The sequence below is a fragment of the Callorhinus ursinus genome, unplaced genomic scaffold (genome assembly GCF_003265705.2).
Source record: "Callorhinus ursinus isolate GAN/ISIS: 27379988/994484 unplaced genomic scaffold, GSC_fseal_2.0 scaffold5, whole genome shotgun sequence".
Lineage (NCBI taxonomy): Eukaryota > Metazoa > Chordata > Mammalia > Carnivora > Otariidae > Callorhinus > Callorhinus ursinus.
Genome location: NW_027397067.1, coordinates 73916184 through 73941542, shown reverse-complemented (window position 1 = coordinate 73941542; position 25359 = coordinate 73916184). Strand labels below are relative to the sequence as shown.

Here is a 25359-nt window from a genome sequence, read left to right as displayed (position 1 = left end):
TATGTCAGTCACTCAATTCAGTAAGTTCTGAATTCCTCAACTGTGAAATAGAAGTATCAGTCACAGCTATGTCAAAGAATTTGCTATGAGACCCCAATTAAATAATGTATGCAAAAAAAGTTTTAGAAACAGTACAGGACCTTAAGAGCAAACCTTTAACATTAGTGAGTTTTAGATCCGCACACTTGCAAAAAGAAAAAATAGGATAGAAAGAGCTACAGAAAGTTTAGAGAATGTATTTCCAAACTGCATCTATTTATCCTAAAAGAAATTTATTCTATATCTTTACAAAGGAATTCTCAAAGTACTCAAAATTTTTAAGACACACGCAAAGATGGATTCTCTCAGCACTGCCCACCCAACACCTGACTTAGTGTATTTCCTACATGAAAACAAGTCAAAAACTTTTTGGGAAAAAAAGACATTTACAAAATGAGGCCATTTTATAAAAAACAATTCTACAAATATTTTAGTGTGCTAGTAATTAAAAATTATGAAGAAAAATGTAAATTAAAAGAAATAATAGCGTTAACTCAGGGTGCCTGAGTGGCTCAGTTGGTTAAGCTTCCGACTCCTGATTTCAGCACGGGTCATGATCTCAGGGCTGTGAGATCAAGCCCTGCGTCATCTGCTCCCACCACCCCTCACCCTAACCTGGCTTATGCACCACACTCTCAAGCTCTCTCTCTCTCTCAAAAAAAAAGAAATACAGCGTTACTCCTATTTTCTTTCAGTAGTTTATATTTTGGCGTTGATTTTCATGTTAATATACATCATAATGTAACTATTTACTAAAAGTAAACACCCAATACATCCCATAAATTTTTATAACTTGTAATTTTACCAAAATTGGCTGTCTCACTTTGGAAAAAAATGAAGTTTTAGGGTTAGTGCCATCTCACAAACATTTGAATAACTGGAATAAAATAACAGCTTTAAAGCAAAAAATAAATAAGTAAATAATTTTTGTTTAATTAAAGATACATATTAAACTAAGGTCCCAATGTTTTAATCAATCTTTCTACGCAGTAATCAAGAAATCACACCACTGAATGCTCAAAGGAACATTTTATTTATACGTACAAGTAGGAAGACACAAAGCAATTTCCTGATCAAAAGCACTTCCATTTTAAATTGCACTTCCATATTAACTGGGGGAAAAAAATCTGCTAGCTGAGGACTGCAAAACTAAATTTTTGAAAACCAGGTGATTTAAAACAATCATGCTTCTCAGAAGATATCAGGAATCATTTTTTTTTAATGCGGTGATGTACATTTCTAGATTACTAAATGTATACATTCGGCTGGAGCTGACCAGATGATTTCAACACATTTCAGAATGATACTTTTCACTGCACAGTATGGAACAAATATGTAGCATATTTCCATATTAGACATTTTTATAGATTACTTTCAATTCTTAAAATTAATTGTAGGTCCAGGTGCTGAAAATCCCAAATAACAGCAGAACATAAAAGAAAATATTTTAAATTTCTACTGGCACCTTTTCTTTCCAATCTTTCAGGAAACATATTCAACCAATGGAATCATGGTTTTAACTTCATCCCAGATTCTCCTTTAAATGCTTACCGTTCTTTCTTGCTTTGAGCAGTGACAAAGCATGTAATAGATTGCTTACATCCCATGACTCAGAGAGCCCTACCTGAAACAGCCTACAGAGTGTCAGGTAAGCGCCTTTTGAAAGAAGATTAATGACTATGATTTATAAAAGGAAAGAAGAAGATAAGAAGCTCAATATAAAATTTTATATTAAAAATTAACTTTCTAAATGATACTATATACCAGGAAAAACAAAATGAAATTAAAAAAAGGCACTTACCTCACTTCCCATAGACTGGTTACACGATCCAGCTGGGTCGAAAGGACAACACCAGCTTAGTGGATGCTGGGATTTCACCTGGAACAGAAACTAGTGACCTATAACTTTAGCAGGTCTAAAGCCAAAGAAGCAAAAATCAAGTGTATAATTTATCTTACATTCTAAGCTTCTTTTTCTTGCTGCTATTTGGGGCTATCAGCACATAATCCTACAATTAGTTCACTTTAAAATATATATATATATAAATTTTGTTTTGATTGGTCACCATTCAAGAAGACATCCCTTTGGGTAGCTAGGAATGCTGAACACCCTTACCTGCCCCTTAGCATCCTCGGGCATGGCCTTAATGTGCATTCTTTTTAAACAACGAATTACTCCATCATAAAACTGAACTGTGAATGTTCCTGGAACAGGAGCAAGTCAGAATCATTAGAAAATACAACTGAATCTTACAGCAACATTTGAAATCTAACAAGTAATGCCCTGACAGAAGTATATATACTGTAATTGCAGTAACTGCAAATGCATCCGTTAGGAACTCCATCAAGTGGGTTAAAGTTTATTTTCTCTTTCCCTCTAATAAAATCATTATTTACAAACATAAATAATATTTCTATAGGAATTATCCTTTGCTCTCTTTGAAAGTTTCTTTTTAGAGAAAGAACTGATATAGAGACAAAAAATCATTTACTCAAGGAGAGATCATTCCGTTCACAGTATTAACGAACTGGCAAATAAGAATCAGATCCACAGGCTTCTAAGCTAGAAAACAGTTTACAGACCATCTAGGTGAAAGTGTTGCTGTGCAGACAGACACTGAATTCCAAGAGGCTGAAGGCTCCATCCACAGCAGTCCCCTAAGCAGCAGGACAGCCATAACTATGCCCCCATCCCCAAGCCCTCCCCACTCACTTATTCTGCTCTTAGGGTTTGAGACCCTGTTTGCGTAACAATCACAAAGTATATTCACTTTGGGTTACAGAGGTCATGCTTTCAAGTTAACAAAAGTCAATACTACCACAAAATGTATAAATTACAAAGATTTTCTACTTAAGAAATTTCAGTATTTTTCTATCCTGTACAAATGAGGGCTGAGAGCCACTTTAAGTAAACAGACACTTGACCTTTACAAAAGAAGTATAAACAGTAAGTATGATGATTACTATGATTGGCTTAGAAGTTGGCACCAAAGCCAGATATGTAAGTACAAAGATTTTCCTTAATTTTCTAGTTTGAACATCATTTGATTTCATCTTTTCTATAATTAGCATAATTCACAATATTGAAGATATAAAGATCTAGACCCAAGTTACTGAAAAAACCTGATCCATTGAGTAGCAAGGATATAAAAACACTGGGAAAATGTTGAGAATACCAACCCATACGTACGCCTTACACTACCATCATCCCTGCAACTGTTCTCTTCCTTCTTCATTAATGGCCTTCCAGAGGAAAGCAGGCTCCACACTACACCATTCATCCCTCGCCACTGTTGATCACACTGTTTCTGCTCTCATGATGCCTTTCTCCTTTCTTCTCTCCAACCTACTCTTCAAGGATCAGCTCTTTAAATCCCACCCATAATATGAACACTTCCTCTGTTCTCTCCAGTTTACAAATCTGTCCCTCCTCTTCAACTTCTCTAAGACATATTTCAAACACCTAAACGTTCATTTTTGTTAGTTCTGTTTAGCTTCTACAGTGAACAGAAAGCCTCTTGAAGGCTTCCTTTGCTTTGTTTTTCTTTGGGGGCATGGGCTGGGCAGGCTCATCCACCATGTGGGGCATATAGACATCACAAAACAAATATACCTCCAATGGAGATTTTTTAAAAAGAAATTACATCTGCCAATATTTCACTAAGGGCTCACTTAAACTCCTGAAATGGCAGAGACTACAATAAGTGTCTTCACTCTTACACTAATACAAATTTAATTTTCTGTATTCTATGCCCACTGACAAACGGGGTAGGATAAAATATGGGGGCTTTGCTTCTGAGTGCATTGCATGTGTGTGTACACATGGACTTGTATATGCTATACTCCCAAGGAGCTTTAAGCTTGGAGGCAAGTTCTCAAAGCTCTCCACTCTTATTAAAGGAACTGCTCTTCCTTAAAATAGAGAATGTTGTTTAATTGTAGTTCATATTCTTTTATTTTGGGTAGGTCCATTTACTATCCAACAGAATTGATCCATTACCTCCTCCTTTCCTTCCACAAGCTGTTATTGACTGCCTATGTGTTAGGCTCTGGACTAGAAAGCTGGGGAGCGCACATGTGTAAGACACAGGGATATGGGCTCTCAAGAAGTCTAAGTGCACAGTGAAATAAAGGCCAGACCAGAAAAGGAAAAGTAACCGGCAAACCTGACAACGGAGATGCCCCTCAACTCTTCCTGGAGTAAAGTGACTAGGGGTAGGTAGCAAAATCATAGCCATATTTGTTATTTCCATTCCTTAAAGCAATAAATTGGAATAAGCCTTTATAAAGTTATATCATAATTTCTAGCCAGACGATTTACTTTTCCACACCTACCATTCTTTAATATATCTCTTTTTTTTAAAATGTTTTCCCCTTTTATCTCCTCTTAGCTCCCACTTTTTCTCAAGTGTGTTACTTTAAATCTCCTCCATTTAAATCCCTTTCACGGTTCCTTCCCATCACCTCCAAATAAAATTCAAATTCTGTAACAAGACATTGCATACACAGATCCTTGCTTCTCTCTCCCACCTCTTCTGATGTTCTATTCCCTTTAAAGGACTCCTTCATTCCAGTCACACCAAAGTCTTGCAATTCCTAAAAAATGACAGGCCTCTCTTCTGTTCTTCTGCAATATACCATTTCTTCTGTCTGAAAAAGCCTTTCATTCCTTCTTTATCTAGCTGACTTGTCTTTCAGGTTTAAAGGAAGCATCCCCTTACTTAAACGCTCCTCTTGCAAAAAGAAGCTGTCACTCAATGTGTATCTCTTCAGTGAAAAGAATGAATGAGTGGTCAAGTTTAAGAAATTGTTATAGAAAACTAATGTATTACTGACTTGAAATATACACTTTTTTGTAAACTATTTTACAACTTTTAAAAGTGAGTTTTAAATAAGAAATTTAAAAAATAAAATATTTAAGTATATTCCTAATACTAATTTAAATACTAATTCTCAAGCCTTTCCAAGTTAATCAGTCTAGAAGTTCTGTTTTTTTCAATATATTATATGCCCAACAGATGTATTTGTCTTCGGTCACACTAACATACTTGATTTCTGTGTTATTTTCAACCCTTGATCAGTTCGGTAATTTTTGCTCAGTATCATATTAGATACCACAAAGGCTATTAGAAAACTTAACTTTCAATTTTATCTATAGAAATGAAGAAAACAGGGGCAGGGGAAAGATGCAATAAAGGAAATCCTCAAATGGATAAATTTTCACACTCTTTCCTCAGAAAACGTAACTGTACAGTATTTTACTTCCAAGTTGACCTGATTTGAATTTCCTTGTATCTTTAACCTTCCCTCACATTCTGGTTGAGCTACTCATAAAAATAACTTAGCCGACAAACTAGAAACAGAGAAGAAATAAAATGCATATAATGTAAGCCTGTGAACTGAATGCTGCACAATTTTAACCAATTATCTACTACTCCTAAAGTTTATTTAGGCAGTAAGTAGATCAGGTGTCATGTTATTCTATATTTACAAATGAAATACTCCCAAAAAAGAATATTAGCAGGAAATTTATTAAGTCTGAAACAAAGAGAAGTAACAACCATATGTAACAATTACATAATTAATTAAAATCAGAAATCCAGTTAAATTTTACCATTAAATTCCATTATAAATCTCAGATTACTTCAAATACATACCTTCTTTGTTAATTGCTTCAATCTTGGCAGGGTAATAGCGACAGTCTGTCCAGCGAGCCAGAACTTCTTCTCCAGCTTTAAAATCCTATTTTAAACAACTTTTAAGATCAATACCATGTATAATAAATAAGCATTTCCTTTATAAAAAAAAAGCTTTTGTAATATTTAACAGAATTCATTCTGAAATGTATCATTACACAGCTAGCAAATGGAAAAAGCTGGCTACTTACAAAGAAATCTTCCTCATCTTTTAGCCCTTCTTTTCTTAATGCAGGTCTCTCCAGCGGTCGCAACCTATTGCTATCCCAGTAAATCCACTCATCATAACGATGACTCCAACGCTCAAAATGAACCAACATCTTGCCCTCCTCATAGTCAATTTTTTCAATTCGTGATGGATACCTCCAAAATAAAAAGGAGCTTCGTATCAAGAGAAAATTCTTACGTTTGTTTACACCAAGTATTAAAAAGGATAATTTAACTGAAATATTGCTTACCATGAAAACCATGAACAAAACAATATGGGTCCGGATTTTTAAACTACTGAACCAACAAAGTTTGTTATTTTGGTTTTTTTTTTTTTAAATGATTGGTCTCAATACCTAGTGAAAGAAATACTTCAATACACTCCCAGTGGAAATATAAATTACTTGCAGTGTTTTGGTAAGTAATTTGAAAACATGCTTCAAGAGCCTTAAACACACTTACTTTTTGACTCTATCATTATAATTCTGGAACCACATATACAAAATATTTATGATAACAAAGAAAATAGAAACCATCTAAAAATTTAGTTAGAGAAACTGGAGACTGTATAGACAGCTATACAAACAATGGTATATCCACTGAATGATATGTTATATAGTCTTTAAATGTGGTATTTACACATGAGGAAAACACAATGTGGAAAATGGAAAAAAGTAGCAGCCCTGTGTTCAGTAGAATTATAAGTATGTAAAACAAATTTGTCTAGCAAAAAATACCAACATGTACATTTGTCTCTTTATGGTACAAAACCACTTTGTCTTTTGTATTTCTCTACACTTTCCAGTATTTTATAATGTGCATCAATGATAGTAGGGAAAGCTCAGTTAAACTTTAAATTCTAAAGTATAAAAATAACATCACATTGTTCTGTCTTTATGTGTGATGATTCTCCTACTATAAATTCCAAAATAGAAATTAGTTAACTCGAAACTTTTAACATGGAAAATTGCTTCATCGCTCCTAATGTACCATATAAAATGTTCACAGATGACTCAAAAATTTTTAAAAAGTATCATGAAATAACCTTAAGAATTCAATAGCAGCACAGGGTAGATGATTCAGCCATAATAGTTTCATATTTTTGCTAGTTTTTGATAAATCTGGAATTTTTCTTCTCCCTATAGAAAATTGGCTTTCACTATGAAGCACGACAGACCTTATATAACTTCGAATTTTAGGAACTGATTACTATGGGCTTTATACATCACTCATGCTATTCAAGGCTTCTTAAACATTTCAAGGGCCCTGAATCCTTCTCTGGTGTATAGCTTCTTTCCCCACTTTGGTTTAATGATACTGAACTACTTGGGGCTTCCTCAAAAACACCGAGCTCTGTCAAACATTTGTACATTTGTACACTCTGTTCTTTCTGTCTAGCCCTAAGCTCTATCCCCCCCTTCCTTTTCTACTCCTCATTCCAGGCTCGGTTTAATGTGGAATCCCGTGTGTAAAGACCTCCCAGGTCCCTGCCCCAGCTGCTCTCACTGCACCCACATGGCCAATAACCATCTCAGGGCAGGTTCCCAAACTGTGTGCTGCAGAGCATTTACAGCCTTGCAACTTAATTAATACCCATGACCCACAAAAGGGTCTGGCAGTTAAACAGCGTGGGAAAATACCGGATAACAAGTCACACTGTTTTCTTTATTGAAAGGCTTCTTGGTCCTGTCAACGCGGATAAAACATTTACCATTACCAAAGTAAAAGAAATAGGTAATCCTTTTATCACAAAACTTTTATTAACATTTCTCATGGTAGCAGAGATCGAAGGGACAGGCTCGGGCCTGTGAGCTTCAAGGAATAACAGAGTCATGTCCATCCTTGTATCGCTCGTCCCCCAACATCTAGTCCAATGACAGACACACACCGGCCACTTGGGGGCTGCTCAGGACAAACAAGAAGTGATGTTAAAGACGATCTGTACATTTCTTCAGAACTAAGAAAGCTGTCGACGTTATAACCTTAAGTTAGAGCTTACTCTTCCCAGCCTTTTTTGGGGAATGAGCATGGATGAAGAAACGTTTTGTTAAAGAAAAGCATAAACAAAAGAAAACCCAGGGAATTAACATACTCCCCCAGGTGAACATGCCAACCCCACCCCTGAGCATCAATGCTTTAATGACTGTCTTTTGCAGTGTTGCTCTGATTGTATGTTTTTGCTCCTCTGGTTCTTGAAACATAAAAACTGGCACTAGCACTGAGGGAAGCCTAAAGGTAAGAATGCCCTTTGGTTTATTTTCCAGCATTCGATGGCCACTTCACCATAATAAACACATTTTCTATCAATTATAAAAATGGATAAATTTCTAATTCCACATGTTTATTATCACATCTTTTTTATTTTTGATCAAAATATTAGGGGTTTATTCTCTAGGTTCCTTCAAATTCAAATATAAACAACTCCACATGTTTAAAACATTTCTCCAAGTGAGAATGGTCCACAGTAACAGAGTTAAATACATCTTTATTTTCATACCTTGACTGAATTTGGCAAAGAGTCAGAATCCAAGTAAGTTCAAATCATTTATATCTGGGTTGCATTTTTAAGTAACTTAGAGTTTTGCTAAAATATTTCAAATTCCGTTCACTGACAGTATGTCTGATGTAACAAGCAGACTAAAAATTGTATTTTGGGGAACTGCTTCATAATAATCTATAGCATGTTATATACACTTTACATAAATATCTAGAGATTGATAAACTTCGGATGAAGGCCAAGAATTAAGTAACACAAATAACCAAGATTATCTCTTAATTTTTATAACATTTACTAATCAAATTTTGAACCTTAAATAGAAGTGCCATAAATACTACCATTATCAAGAATGAATAAGTTTCTGTTCATTCATTCCATATATATTTGGGCATCTAATAAGATTAAGGCACTTGCTAGGCACTGTTATTATATCATATATGGTAAACTGGTAAGTATACACAAAAATTTTACAGAAAATGCTATTAATAATAGTTCAGAGAAAATTGGGGAATTCACTGAATGTTCTTGGGAGACATTATCTATGTTGGTCTTGGTAACGAACTTCTAGGATTTAGACTTAATGAACAAGGTACAAAAAAAGGTAAAGTGTACACACTTTCAGTTAGCCAATCAATGTTCATTTACTTAAAACCAAGTTTAGGCAATCAGCCAGATAATGAGGATTCAGAGAGAAGTGGAATGAGGTTTCTGTCCTCAAGAACCTCTTGATCAAAGATTGGAGGGACAGTTCAAGGAAACCTGTTCCTTTTGGCTAGACCATACAACAAGCAGTATGGTGAATAAAAGAGAATAGTGGGACATCAGACTGGACTCATTAGCTAGGTTCAAAATGAAGGGCTTTGTAATAGCAAACTAACAAAATGCCCTGTCAATCTATAAACAACAGGAAATCCCTTACTTTGGTCATCACTGACACCTCAGGGAAAAAAAAAAAACCCTACATCAAAATCTTTGCTATACATGTAAAATGAACAAAATGGCAACTTAGCATAGAGTCCCTATATAGTGAAATTATTTCCCTATTCTAGCAAATGGCCCACAGTAATAACGCCTTGATACACACAGTGAATGAAAAATACTGTTGAATAAATGTATTCACAAATACCTATCTTGACCTAGAGCAACATTATTTTGATGCACAATTTATTTTTTATAATTGAGTATGAATGGAACATAACATTTTTCTTAATGAATTTGGAAGATCTAGTGAAATGTTTTTGTTTTGTCATCTTTTTAAAGGCTAAATCATGGAAAACTGTTAAAGTAAAGAACTTAGTCCCAGAAACTTATGACTGATTTGGGCAAAGATCTGAGAAGTGGGAGTCTGGGTGGGGTTTGAGAGCTAAAGCAATGAGGGATAAGAAGAAAAGGAAACACCGTGGTTGGCATTTCTTAAGGGTTCAAAAGAAAGAGATGGAAGTTTGATTCCTCAGTGTGAGAATTCTGCACAGAGCTCTCTTACCCCTTATCATCTGTTACTTCAAAATATTATAAAATGTTCACTATCGACATCCCCTACTATAATCCTGGTCTGAAACTCATGCCTTGCTTAACTGATATTTACTTGTGTGGAAAACAAGGGATTGCCTTCATTGTTCTAGGTCTGCCTAGGTCTAGTGTCTTTTACACTTGATTCCAAACAAGTGTAATAAACAAACTTAACAAGAAATATAATCCACCCTAAAACTGGTTATTAGGCTTAATGGAAACAAATAGCATTCAGAAATATTGAGAAGATTTGACAATGATCTTTGCTGAATTTCATAGAATTTTCATACATGCAATTCTATCATCATCATCTGTCAATTGATTCCTCAGGACCCTTTCTGAATTAGTGTGGTCAAAGTCCTGTAATGGTCAAGTTAAACTGTGGCTATAATTACTGAGAACAAATCCATTACCAAGAACAAAAATTATTTTCATCTTCTCTGAACTCTTATAATGCTTTATTGCCTCATCTGAGAATACCAGCATTTTTAACACTGTTACTGGTTATCTCCCGCTTATACAAGACTGTTCAAAGTAGCAATATCTATGGATTCTGGACCAAATCCACAACCCATTAAGAACCAAATACTGACCAAAGAGGTTGGTTATACACTGAATATACTGGATCAGTTCCCTACAGTATCAACTCTTGAGTGTTGTCAAAACACAAAGAGAATATGAGAAATCTAAGGTGGGAATTACCATTACAGATGAATTGCTATATTAGCTCACTTGTTTTACATGGGCAGGTCCTGATTCACTCACTACATCAGGAGACCACAATGCCCTGAGACTGTATGCAAAATGCCATGGTTCATGTAGCTGCGAACCAGTATTCTCTTGACGGGGAGTTACCAATTTCAATCAGATTTTCAAAGGGGTCCATGATTAAAAACAAGAATCTTTCTGGAAGGCAAGATTATCTATTAACACTCATAAAATAGGTGCTCCATTATCCTTGGAAGGAAAAAGAAATAATGGGCATGCAGCTATTAAAAAAAATTATATTCAATATATTAACACTAAAACAGTTAAACATTATTTGAGCTCATTCTGATCTGTCATCTATTTTGATATATCCAGATCTTTACTGGTATTGATAAAGAAAAGTCAACCATGAGGAAATGACAAGAGAAATTCCTTGACACACTTGTGGCCTAGGACCTCCTGCACTTAAGCCACCAGGCAGAGTTGTTAACTACTCGTTGATAGGTGACAATCCACTGAACAAGGTCAGACAACATTATTAATGTCCTAAAGACCATCAGAATTCACTCTGAGAAGTAAGTGCCACATTAATCAAAAAGGCAAAGTATTTTATTTTTTTTAAGACTTATTTATTTGAGAGAGAGAGAACACAAGCGGGGATGGGGGATAGAGGGAGAGAGAAAATCCTAAGCAGACTCAATCTCATGACCCTGACATCATGACCTAAGCTGAAGTCAAGAGTCCTATGCTTAACCAACTGAGCCACACCGGTGACCCCCACCCCAACAAAAAGGCAAAGTATTTTAAAAATCTGTCCCTTGGGGCACCTGGGTGGCTCAGTCGTTAAGCATCTGCCTTCCGCTCAGGTCATGATCCCAGGGTCCTGGGACCGAGCCCCACCATCGGGCTCCCTGCTCAGTGGGAAGCCTGCTTCTCCCTCTCCCACTCCCCCTGCTGGTGTTCCCTCTCTCGCTGTGTCTCTCTCTGTCAAATAAAAAAAAAAAAAAAAAAATTGGCCCAACAGTTATTCAAATTATGTATTTTAAATAAGTCATTTGTTTATATTGATAGAATAAAATTTCTAAGATACGTAAATTTAAAAATTGACAGTTCTTCATTCATTTAACCCAATAAACACTGAGTCTCTAATTCACTATGTGCCAAACACTAAAGTAGGAATAAAGCTACAAATAAAAGTATTATTCCAATCAATAAACTCAAATTCAGGAAGGAGGGTAAAGAAAAAGAGAATCAAATAAGTGAACACAATTACAATACAATGTTATAGCTCAAAGAGTAAAGATATATTATAGTAGTACATAGAAAGAATACCTAAATTAGATGTTCTCCTAGATAAAGTAGGTCTCTAATTTGTAAATAGTGAAACACACTTGATATCTGACTTACACATAATCTAAATGTTAGAGAAATTTAGGGAGTTAGGATTAACAACTCAAGACACTTCTGTGTATAAGGACTTCATATGCAAGAAACTAATGTGTGTCATAAAAATTGACTAAAACACATTAGAAGAACTAGAAATACAGAGGTAAGAACTCCCTCACATACAAATGTCAGGAGGAGGATTATTTGCCGAATAATAAAAATTAATGTAGAATGTAATCCAAAACAAACATAATATTCTTATAACATAGTAACCTTTTAAAGTTTTAGCTCCCTGGAAGCACTTTCAATTTATATTACGCTTTGTAATTTTCAAAAGCATTCTCTCACCCATTCAACTTACTGATTAAACTACAAGAACAATGTCATCTATTATTTTTATTGTATTTTTAGAGGACGTGCTTTTAGGTACATGTTAATTTGTTTCACACTTGAAGAACAACATACTGAAAACAAAACTCTTTTGATTAATTCAAACTTGACATTCCAAAAGGAAGTACAAAAGAATCCAGACTTTCCAGAACATTCAGATAATAGCTTATATGTCAAAATCACATCTTCTCCAACACTGAGTTCTAAGCATCCCATGACATCATCCCTCATGTCCTCTTTTCAGGGGCATCCACCCTCAGGACACATGTCCAGTACAAGCTGCCAGACCACCCTGCTGCCTATCTGTTCACAACCTTTGCAGGAAAGAACAGGTAAGATCTGAGTTAGCCACGTGTTTTCCTTTAGAACCTTGTTGCCGCCACCTTTCAAACTAAGGTTTCATTTCAGATCCCTGGATTCAAACTCCTACTGCTGTCTACCTCCCTAGCACCTCAATCTCCTGCCATGCCTACAATCATTCACAGTCAGTTCTAACCAATCAAAGTGACTACACCTACCTTTCTACTCATTACCATCTCCCACCATAAGAATCAATTAGACTATCAAGAATTCCTTTCCTACTCTATCCAAAAAATGCCAGTATATTACCAGAAGTTTGTGTATTTCATATACTTTGTTCAGACCAACAAAACCAAACTCCTCGTTACTTAATTTTGTCACAAAACTCTGAACTCTAGCAGGCTGACATCCACTTAGTTTCTATTCCTGAATATTTAGCACTTAGAAAATTATTTTACTACTACAGGTAGTTATAGGTGTTTATATACCTATTGATTCAAGTTTTAAGGATTTACACTGACTCCTCTCTACTTAAAATAACCAATATTCATGCTATTATTTAAATTAAAGCAAACATTTACTAAGTGCCTCTGATGTGGCAAAAACCATGATAAGCTTTTAATAAGCACCATCTTGCTTAATCCTCAAAGAACCTTTCCGAGTTAGGTACTATTATTGCTCCCAGTTATTAAAGAGAGGTCACAAAGGCTCTGAACAGTTAAGTAACTTGCTCAAGTAAAAGTAGGTATTTAAGCAGATCTCTGAACTGAGGTTTGTCTGTCCTTAAAGACTGTGCTTACATTCAATATATATTCTGCATCTTGCCAACTGATGATTTTCAGCTCCTATCATACTTACTGCAGTGTTTCAAACATAGGGTACTCTTACCAAGAGGTACTGAAAACAAAAATAAGATGAAAGTCAGATTATATCATGTTTTTTTTGCAAATTCAATTTTATATAAGTGCTTTTGATACAAAATGCCTAAAGTTGGTTTTTGTTAGCCCAAGGAGTATAGAAAACAGATTTTATTATACAAAACAAGTATCTCCCTATACATAAAGGCTTTTGATTTATTATTAAAATTTCTCAAAACAAAAGGTGTACTGTATCTCAACTGTGCTTAAGTATGAAACATCACATTAAAATGAAAGAGTCTGAGAAAAGAAAGTAACCTGGGGCGCCTGGGTGGCTCAGTTGGTTGGGCGACTGCCTTCAGCTCAGGTCATGATCCTGGATCATGTCCCAGGATCAAGTCCCGCATCGGGCTCCCTGCTCAGTGGGGAGTCTGCTTCTCCCTCTGACCCTATCCCCTCTCATGTGCTCTCTCTCTCTCAAATAAATAAATTAAAAAAAAAAAGAAAGAAAGAAAATAGCCTAACTTTTAAGGTGTTTCAAAATTGTTATAAAATAAATTGAAAAATTAAGATAGGAATCAAGTGGCAGCTGGGTGGCTCAGTTGGTTAGGCATCCAACTCTCGGTTTTGGCTTAAGATCTTACAGTATTGAGATTGAGCCCTGCATGGGGCTCCTTGCTGAGTGTGGAACCTGCTTAAGATTCTCTCTCTCCTTTCCCTCTGCCCCTCCTAACCCCCAAATATAGGAATCTAGAGTATGATTTGTTATAGAACTAAGAAAAACACTAAGTGACTTTAAAAATAATATTTACTAATCTAGTTCGACAAATATAATCCTATACTTAGTTTTTGCCTCATAAGTCACAATTTATTTGCCAAAATTTTCTAGAACAGTAACCCCATCTCATGATATCCCCAAAACTTTGGGTTCATTCTTTACCAACCTGCCAAAATTCAACAAGCTTTGCTGCGTATCCTTAGGAATAAAATCATTTCATGTAAGCAGCTTTGTTACCTTACCTAACCATGATGAACTAGAACAGATTCATTTTTAATTAAAGAGGGTTAGCTTTTTGGCAATGAAAAAAATACTTTTAAGACACATCGAGTATTAAATATCCAAATTTTCTTTAAATTCACTGCAACAATTCTCTCAAAGTTGAGTTAATTATAGTTACTGAAATAATGTAATAATGGTATATTAATTTCCAATTTAATAAAAAGAAAAGTTCTACTTGTTGACTAATGATCTATGGAAGGTGATAGTAGGGATAGTCAATAGTTCTTCAAAATAAAAAGTCATACAAAAATACTAAAAACTAGGAGACTTATGAAGAATAGCAAAACTAAGCTGTCTTTTCAATATCAGTTAGTTTGTTTTGAAATTTTATACTATGAGAGACTATGGACTCTGAGAAGCAAATTGGGGGTTCTAGAGGGGAGGGGGGGTGGAGGGATGGGTTAGCCCAGTGATGGGTATTAAAGAGGGCACGTATTGGAGCACTGGGTGTTATACACAAACAATGAATCATGGAACACTACATCAAAAACTAACGATGTAATGTATGGTGATTAACACAACATAATAAAAAATGTAATTAAAAAAGAGAAAAAAATTTTATACTACTGATATTTAAAACTTAGTATTTTCTTCCTCACTTAAAATATCAACTAAAAACAAAATTAAAAACTTTTCAGCAGGGCGCCTGGGTGGCTCAGTTGGTTAAGCAACTGCCTTCGGCTCAGGTCATGATCCTGGAGTCCCACAATCGAGTCCCGCATCGGGCTCCTTGCTCAGTGAGGAGCCTGCTTCTCCCTCTAACCCTCCCCCCTCTCATGTACTCTCTCTCTCTCTCATTCTCACTCTCTCAAAATAAATAAATAAATCTTTAAAAAAAAAAACTTTTCAGCATCTGTAGATATCAATTCTGTCTACTCCGCAAAACTAGAACTGCTAAACATTTTTTAGTAGAGTTGATTACCACCACAGATAAATTATTTCCCAATTAATGGCTCTGATCAACTCCCCATCACAAAATAAAGCATCATATACTCTGATGTGGCAAGTATAAAATCTCACAATACACAGTGATAAAATTTAGCAGGAACAATGTCATGAACAGAGTTGGATGCATGCGATATACAACCACTGACCTTCAACCAAATGTCAGATAAGCAAATAAAACCATCTTCTCTTTCAGTCCAACCCGCCATTAAATGAGTACACGCATGCACACATGCGCATGCATGCACACACACACACACACACAATAAGCCCGAGGTTCCTGAACTTTACGCTACTATACATTTGTGAAGAGGCTAGGAAATGATCAGCTTGAAAGCTTGATTTGAAGGTGAGCTTAAGAAGGAGAGTTTCTAGGACAGACAGGCCAGAAATTGACCTGCCTTGCAAAAGCTAATTCCACAGTATAAGAATGACACAGGCATGCTGGACTCTCAGGGCCCTTCTAAACACCAGATAGATACATATCACTAGAGAAAGTCAGGAATTAAGACAGCCTATGAACACTGAGCCCATTTACTCCCTGAAGCTGAGGCTCAAACTTCAGGGCATCCATATATGAGGCAACAGGTTATAGTAACGAGGGCACCAGACTTAAGAGTCAAAAGAACCTGGATGCCAGATGACTTTTCTGACTTTTACTCCAGATGAACTGGAATAAAACAGTTAACATATCCAAACCTCAGATCTGTCATTTCTAAACTGGTAAAGATCATCCCACACATGATGGGCTTCTTATAAAATTCAAGTGACATACTGAGTATTTCCTATATATCAGGAATCATTATAGAAGTTACAATCTCCCAATAGCAATCCATAATTAACTATAACCAGGAATAGTCTTTTTCCCACCCTTAGCAACAAGGATCTAAATCCCAACTATCCAGCCATGTAGTGGTGAGTACAGAAATTTGAAGAGCAAGAAAACTGAAAAATATCAAAGTACATGTAGGTCAGTATGCTCTATTTTACTGAAAATCAGAAAAAAAATATTTTGAATCATGCATCACTTTGCTAAGTAATTACATTTTACTTCTTCTAACTAACATAAGTAAAAACGGACTATAAATTCAAAAATAATCCTGGATATTTCCATTGCTATCCAACTCAAAAACTTTATCTTTGGGTTAATAATTCTGTATACTCTAGACCAGTGGTCCCCAGACCAGCAGCATCAGCATCACCTGGAAACTTTTTAGAAAGGCAAACTACTGTGCCCCACTACACACCTACTGAATCAGAAATTTTGGATGTTGGCCCAGTGACCTATGTTTAACAAACCTTTCGGGGTGAATCCCAGGAAGCTAAAAAGTTTGAGAATCACCTTCTAGACTTCACCTGAATCACTTTCAAAATGACAGCATCAATGAACGTTGTAAAAGAATCAATTAGTGAATTGTTACCACACAAACAGTTAGGGAGTTAGAGCATCCTACTAGTCAAATATACCTTTCTAACCAATAGTCACGATTCTAAGTAATTTTAAAATTAAACAATGAAAGTATTTAAATGAGTGGGAGAGCAGGTTGGAGAAAGGATAACAATGTGCCCAATACCACTATACTCCAACCTTCAAAACTACTATTTTTGTCCCAACTAGATTCACCTTTCTCTACCTCTTCAACTCATTTTTTCTCAAAGTTCTTTCAGTTACCAGCAGTTCTGAGCAAACTATGTCTGACTTCTACATTTTTTCTTACTTCTGCCTCAAGTCTGTGTTATTTACCCATCAAAAATGAGATTAAAAAATCTATCCTCCCTGAATACATGGAAAGTAGATAAAAGAAATCTGAGTTTCTAATTCAAGGGATCTGAAAGATTACCTAATATGTCACACCCTTATCTTAAGGACATTAAAGCAGAGAACTCTCCGAAGTCACATAGTTCATGGCAGAACAGCACCTAAACCCCTATCTTCTGACGTCCAGTTAAATTTACTTTTTCCAAAATTCCTTTTCTCTCACCTTCCAAGAAAACTAAGGTAAGCAAAAAAACTGAGCAGAGAAGAAAAAGCTCTATAGAAAATCAATCAATAGAACAAAAGGAAGAACAGAGTTAAGAACAAGAACCAGGTGTGTTTTATAATGAATACATGTACTCTGACCCACGTCTAACCTTGCTTTCAACATTTTTTGAGGGAAGAGGAGGGAGAAAGATCTTTACTGTTAAAAGTTTATAGGGCTCTTATTGGTGAAAATTTTAAAAATTAAGTAACTACAGTGTTTGTGCACTGATGCAGACCTGCTTGATGATTAAACAGAGCTCACTTAGATCTTAAGATACAAAATTTGTGACTTTCTCGATGTAAAAAAAAAATCTCAGAATTAAAAAAATAAACACACATCATAGAGATTTCAATTTGAAATTCTCAGCTAAAGGAGTCCTTAATCTGGAGTCCATGGATAAGTTTTCTGTGGCTACCCATAATATATAATTCAATATTTCTGGTATATAAATGTGATTGCACATTTTTCTGAGTCTACAGCTCTAATTAGATTTTCAAAGGTAGGTAGTGACTCAAAATAAGAATCAATCTTTTTCAAATATAGTTAGGAAAACCCAATATACAAAAATTTTATTCATATTAGCAAAAGATCTCCTATTTTAAAAGTGTTCACCTAAGGTTTCTACAAATCTCAAACTTGCCTAATGTAATTTAAAAATGAGACTGGTTTTTAAATTTGATCCACATACTATTTTTCAGGAGCACTCTTCTACTCCAAATATAGATAACACAACTTATTTCTATTAATGTTTGCCTTTGAGTAGCTAAATTCAATTAGAAAAAAAGCAACCCTTTTTATTCAGAAAATAGTGTACTTTTACTCAAATTAGAAAGCATTTGTACTTGCTACAATCTAAATTTCCTCAAATTTCCCACACTATTATAATTCTGGTCATGAACATTTTAAAAACTCACATTTGCAAATGTTCCATACAATTCAAAAAAACTCCCAGAAAGTATTTGCCAATTCAAATTTACACTGTTCTATCCAACTCTGATACTTGGAGACATCTCCCCTTTTTTTTTTTTTTCATTTTCCCTTTCTTTAGATCTAGAAGAGAATTAAATAGAACTATTCCCAAAAAAAGGTCAGAAGAGCATAACTCATCTGAATATTTTAAATTAACTCTATATTTCAAATTTCACATTACTTGATTTGTTTTGTTTTCGTAACTAAGTCACTTGCTATTGAGTAACTATTTGAATTTCATTCAAAAGACAGAAGTTATATCAGTAGTCCAAATCAGTCTGATTTGATCACTTTTCTCAGTGAACAATATTCAGAGTGATTAGATATAATATTTGCAAAGCAGAAAGAAAAAGATTTTATCATTACCTCAAAAAGATGGTTTATAGCGGGTTGCAATGACATGATTTTCCTTCTACATTCCAGGCCATTCTCACGTCAATACTAAAGCTACGTTTAAAAACTTACACACTTGAGTCTTCAGATCCTCAAAGATTTCTTTTTCACCTCTCCCTCTTCCCTTGCATTTACCTCAGTGCTTTATACTTATGTACTATTTTACAGAATTTGAAGCAAATTTAAATACATTATTTGATCCTTGAAATAATCCCCTAAGTAAAAGCCAGTAACACTGCCTCCATTTTATTGATAAGCCAACCGAGGTCCAGAGGTTGCCCATATTTATAGGAAGAGCAAGTGACAGTCTGACTTTGAACCTGCCTCTTTTGTCTTTAGAATCCACTTACAGTGTCTCCAATAGAAATTCAACTCTAAACTTTCTCTTTCCCCAAATACACTACTGTATCAACAATCTGTTTCCTTTTTCAATCTTATGATGTCCCTGCATTCAAGAGATTATAAATGTGATATGTCATCATTTGAAAGACAGGGATATGACAGAAAATATGGAGGTAAGATCAAAGATGGTTGATTATGTTACCTGTAAACATTAGCCTATTAAAAGTCTTTTGAAAGACTTTCAAAAAAGACTGTTGAGAAAGAAATTAACCAGTATGTTTTATTTATTTATTTATTTTAAAGATTTTATTTATTTATTTGAGAGAGAGAATGAGAGAGAGAGAGCACGAGAGGGAAGAGGGTCAGAGGGAGAAGCAGACTCCCTGGCGAGCAGGGAGCCCGATGTGGGACTCGATCCCAGGACTCCAGGATCATGACCTGAGCCGAAGGCAGTCGCTTAACTGACTGAGCCCCCAGGCGCCCTAACCAGTATGTTTTAAGTAAAACTACATTTTTAAAAATTAAGCAAACCGCCCCCCCCAAAAATAAAATAAAATAAAAACTAAGAAACCTACACTACTTAGCAGGAGTTAGGTTTAGTCAGTATAGGAAATCCAAAAACCACATATTGGACCTGAAGATGCCTGGCCTCTCAGGGGCTTCTTAGAGCCCACATTCATTAGTTATAGGTAAATAATCAAACCATCAATGAGTTTTCTAGCTTTCAAGTGATTTTGAAGACAAAAAGTAATAAATCACTACTTTAAAAAATGTACAGTGTATTTTCAAGGATGAAGTATCTTTCTGAACTCTGAAGAATATATCATATGGTTTGCTCAAGCAGTAATAATGTCCTTTCCATAAGAAAATTAGATTGCACATGCCGATTAAACCAAATCTACCCCAAATCTGAAAGTGGAAGCTTAACTTCAGTTTATTTCGGCCCACTTAAGAGTTTACCCTTTTCTTTCCAGGGCATACAGTAAAAATTCTTTTCCTTTTTTATAGAGGAAACATCTTTTACATATAGGACAAGTTGACATTTTGAGTTCTCCACTATCACAACTTTCCCTCTGCCCTTCTCTGTAAAAGGTAAGCTATCAACACATGCTGTCGTTTCCTTCACAACGATCTGTGGCTTACTGGCAATGTCCTGCGTGCAGAGACAGTAAGCACCATCTGCACTCCGGCTTGTCCCTCCCTGCTCATTGCCTATAACAGTTCAAAAAACATTCATGTCAAATAAGAACTCAATACTTTTCCAACTGTACTGAATAAATGTGGAAGTTTAAGCATTCTTTATGGATGCAACAGAAGAGAATAGGAAAGAAAATGGGGGGGGGGAGAAAGAAAGGAATCATTTCAGTTATATTTTCAGTGATTAACTATTTTGCTCCTCACAAAAATAGTAAAGTTTCTCAACACTCGAATAATCCTTCTACACTTTTACCTGATATTAAAGAAAAGATCTGCAGCATTTATGTGAAATACAGAATGGCCCTTAACAAATGTAATGATATGAAGAATATAGTTTATTATCTCATTTAAAAGTAAAACTTGTTAACAGTACAGTGTCTCACAGAACTTCCCTTGTGCCCACACAAAACGAAATAAATCTTAGTAATTGATTAGTTGTCCTACAGTAAAGTACTTTAATACTAAATGAAAGGGATTGCTCAAGACTAGCTAGTTCTTGAAACTACCGACATTAATAAACAAAGTCATAATAAAAGAATTATTTCTTTCAACTACCTAGAATATGTATATACAATACTCTTAATTCCTTAATTCCAACTGTAGGAGGATATTAAAATCTTCATATAAATGAGCTCATAAAAATCAAGTTACTGACCAGTTTCAGTGATTACCATATGTGATTATTTTGGCTGATGTTACCTTAAGGAGACCATCACTACTAGGGTCATTAAAATGAAAGCTAAACTTCATTAATGAGTATAGATGCCTGTTACCACCCTACCTAAGCACTTAGAAATTTCCTTAGTGTGAAGCATAAGACAGTGAAAAAACTTCAGCTACAACTATCATTTTTTCCTCTCAAATTCCAAATACTGTAAAAGCACATTCAGTCTTGATTTTTAAAGTAGTTCTCTTTTATAATCTTTTTATTTTAACTACTGGATCATCAATTTGACAGCTGTTGAATCAGAAAACATTTCACCACCGAAAGCAAATTTCTTACTAATACCAAAATTATGTTAATTTCCCTTTAAACCTCTAAGAAAACTAATAAACCGTGTTCTCCTGCAACACTGGAAGCTATTTCAATTGCAAGTGTGTCATTTTGGAAGCCTAAGAAAATATGTTAATATGAATTAACTAGTGATTCAAAAGCCAGTAATTAAAAAAAAGATTAAGATTAGCATCAAAGAAGTATCATTTCTCAAACCACACGGAGATTTAACAGTGTGCCTTCTGAGTGAAAAGCTTCTTTTGGTCAAATGAGAATCCAAGATAGCCAATTACTGACGAAACCGGCATCTTTTGCTGTATGGTCTAATGCAGCGCTTCCCTATCGGGAGCATGGGTACTCCCCCAGTGAACACTCCACCACGTCTGGAAATAATTTTTAGCGTCAGGACTACGTGGGATGCAACTGCCTGGTCCCAGGTGCTTCCCAAACCCTACCTGAAGTACTATGTACACTCTCCACCTGATGAGACTAACAATTAAGTCCCCTAAAAAGAACTACCTTCTGAGATGCACATTATAGGCATAGGGCCAAACAACTGCCTTCCACGTCAAACTGTAGTTTCAAAATGTCCCAGAGCAGCGCCCAGGACAGAGCCCGTTAACCGGGGTATGGGGGACATGTGCAGAATTCTAAAGCCACATACTAAGAGACAAAACCCAGACCAGTCTAAAGTCAAATATCATGACTAAACAAGATTTCTCTGCCTGTCATTGCCAACACAGGAAGTTGACTTAATGCAAATCAATCAAGAGCAAATTTGCAAAATACCCACTGTGTTTTTAAAGGAGTTGTAGTGAGAGAAAATGTCAAAAAGCCTGGTAGATGAAGTCCTAGAGTCTGAAGCCCGAAGCCACCAGATCACTCATCAAAATAAATGGGCTTCAGGAGAGCCAAGACAACCCCACACTCCCCAGAGAGGAACTCTCAAATGTCCATCTCAGGTAGGGAGCTAAGAATGGCAATAAGAGACTTCCTCCCAGGGACAAGGACTAGAGGGCAGTTAAGGGGAATGAGAAAAGCATTCCCTAGGAGAAAGAGGAAATCCTTGTCATTCCTACTGTGGCCTGGTGACCCCTGTGTTGTTGTTTCCTCTTCTCTCCTTTCCAGGTGGTGGTTTTATCCCTATACTATTTATTAGGCGTATATTAGGAGCTTAGATTCACTACTTAACACACATGGCCAGAACAGAAGAAATAAAAAAAGGTCTGAAAATACTGCCCACTTAGTATGGGACAGTAACAACCTGCCTTTAGTTCACTATCCCCTGGGGAAAGAGGAGGTAAACTAGTTTTTTATTTTAGACGGGATAGTGAATAGTGACTGTGCTAACCATCAACATACTCTGTATTTTGAAAGATCACCTCTGACACAGGCCAAGAAAACAGATTTATATCAAGTTTTAGCTAAATCTTGGGAAGCTGGTTATCTAAATTAATTCCCTCCCTCCCACCACCACTCTAGCTCATATTAAGTACACAAGAGTATTGACACTCTCTTTATACCTCATATTCTAGATAATTATTTTCAGTTCTCAAACACCTTAAAATGATTCTGAAAAAATAGCTTTGAAATGCTAAACTTACAGTCTGCTGAAGAGCAGGAAAACTAAAAAACAATGTCTATGTGTATTCAAAATGTGAATACATTAAAGTTTCTGCCACTGTCAAAAGAACAGCAACTGACCAACATGTGTAAGACTACCAATATCGTGGTTTCGGTCAAGAGCTCCATATTCTCCATACCATTTTTGTAAGTAGTCCAGTGCCTCCAAACGAGCACCGATCTCAAAAGTGATTCCAGGACGATTTGGGGGCTTTTTACTCATCTTGAGATCCTATCTTCAGTATTCTCTTTTCACTACCTCAAGAGGAAAAAAAAAAAAAAAAAAAGTTAGATTCTAATGCATAAAATGCATAGGGAATAAAACAGAATTTTAAAAGCATTGCATGAGAAGTTAAAATAACTTTCAAATTTTAAAGAAATTTGAATGATGATTACAAATATCTGTATGTAAAGTACTATATACTTTGCAAGCAATCTTGATCATGAATCAAGGAAAATGACATAAAAAAGAACTACTTGAAAAGAAGAACAGCTGGGCATTAAAACTTGCTAATGGCTAAAATGCTTCAAATTTTAACTTGAAAATACCCAAGAAAATTCTCCACACCAGCTGAAAACAGTTTTCTGTCTCTGAAAAATCAAGACACCTGAGTGTTCTGGAATATGACTATTGAAATTCTTAAGAGCACAAATTAATGAAGTTTTTCAACCAATATTTGAGTGCCTCATAGTATACAACACTAGATAAGACACCAAAGAGCATATAAAGGGGCAGTAGACACTCCTCTGCCAGCGACAACATCAATAATTCTTGTGAGTAGACTTTTTCATTAGCTATGATTTCCTACTTTGGTATCAAATGATTCAGTAAGTTTAACATATAAAGTTACAACAGAAATTTCTTCCTTATACTTCACAGTCAATAAGTGGATTTTTTCAACTGCAAATTTATTTCTACTCTATTTCAATATAGTCAGTGCTCACACTGACAAATAAAAGTGGTCGTAATATTCAAACAAACAAAAAACTACAAAGGAGTATCTATTCCTCTCTACATCATTGACACGCACACTCCTCACTCTCCTTTTGGCCACACTGGACACCCAGAACACCTGAGGTAGCCTTTTTCACTGACTAGTACTTGAGGAATAGGAATGCACTTTAAGACAGGCTAAATCAAAATGTAACAGGTAATCAGGAATGCAAACCTACTGTTACTGGGGGGAAAAGAGCGATCCCTGAAACCTTTTTGATATTTAGAATTACTAACACGACTATGCTCTCTCCCGGGTTAAAAAAGAAAATACACAACTACAGCATTTTTTTTTTAATGGTTTGCTCACAATTCAAAAGGGACAAAACATAACAGGAAAAATAAAAACAAACTGTCCTTTCCTCTTTGAAAGAATCTAATTAGTAAGGGGTAAAAATAACACCAATACTTGCCATAGAAATATGTAAAGTCAAACCCAAATACTCATGGGGGGTTGGGGGGACTATTCTCTGGCCATGTCAAGAACAAAGATCAGTTCATTAAAGTTAACAGGACGCTAGGCCAGAGGGTATTTCGTGTAAAAGGAAAGCATGAAAAAGTCTGGTCTGCGTGTAACATATAAGGCAGTTACTTAAATATCTGTGTAGAAATCTAACCAAACTTTTCTACTTTCTTCACAAGAAGAACTTAGTAAGAGGTGTTTACCAGTTACACTATTTTCTATAATCAAACATCGAACCCATAAATGTGGAGTTAAGACATATAAACTCCCAGTGATACTTCGGGATGTGGCACAATTTCCTTTTCCCTGGGTGGAGAAAGGAGAACGAACAGGGATTTGAATTAAGGAAAAGGCGAAGTAAGACAGTCTGGGGGGGGGGGCACTTCAAGCAAAGAGAAAAGGGGACAGAGAGAACGCGGAGGAACATAAACAGAAAAGAACGCAAACAAGAATGGCAAAAAATATATCTGGATGGTTAACGTTGCAAGAGATGGTTAATGTTGCAAGAGATGACAACTAGAAGGGAAAAGAAAATTAGCAAGAAGACGCAACACCGAGAAAGTGAAGAAGAAAAGGTCAGAGAATGGCCCCGGGGCCAAAGAAGGTAGGGGCTTGATGCGGGGCGGGAGGGGTTGGCAGAGACAGACAGGAAGGGCTTAGACCAGGCTGGCCGGGAGCGGGAGAAGCCTCCAGGTTTGACAGCCGTCCGGCCCTCGGCAGGGGGGAAGGAAGGGAGGAGGAGAGGGAGCGACTGCGCCCAGACAAT

At 35.8% G+C, this 25359-nt stretch overlaps 1 protein-coding gene across 13 annotated transcripts in view; it reads right to left on the bottom strand.

Annotated features, from left to right (window-relative positions):
• The window catches only part of PHF20L1 (PHD finger protein 20 like 1), a 73163-nt gene that overhangs the window by 47388 nt on the left and 416 nt on the right, over window positions 1-25359 (bottom strand). For 4 of the 13 annotated variants that reach the window (XM_025871147.2, XM_025871150.2, XM_073893224.1 and 1 more), the window contains exons 2-6: window positions 23277-23395; window positions 5927-6098; window positions 5697-5781; window positions 2156-2244; window positions 1841-1930 (exon numbers count right to left, since the gene is read on the bottom strand). In XM_025871147.2, the coding sequence (XP_025726932.1) occupies window positions 1841-1930; window positions 2156-2244; window positions 5697-5781; window positions 5927-6098; window positions 23277-23359 (519 nt within the window). In that variant the 5' untranslated portion in view covers window positions 23360-23395. Of the gene's footprint in view, window positions 1-1840; window positions 1931-2155; window positions 2245-5696; window positions 5782-5926; window positions 6099-23276; window positions 23396-25359 lie in introns of those variants that run through there. The other 9 variants (XM_073893228.1, XM_073893226.1, XM_025871153.2 and 6 more) reach the window with 4 other exon arrangements.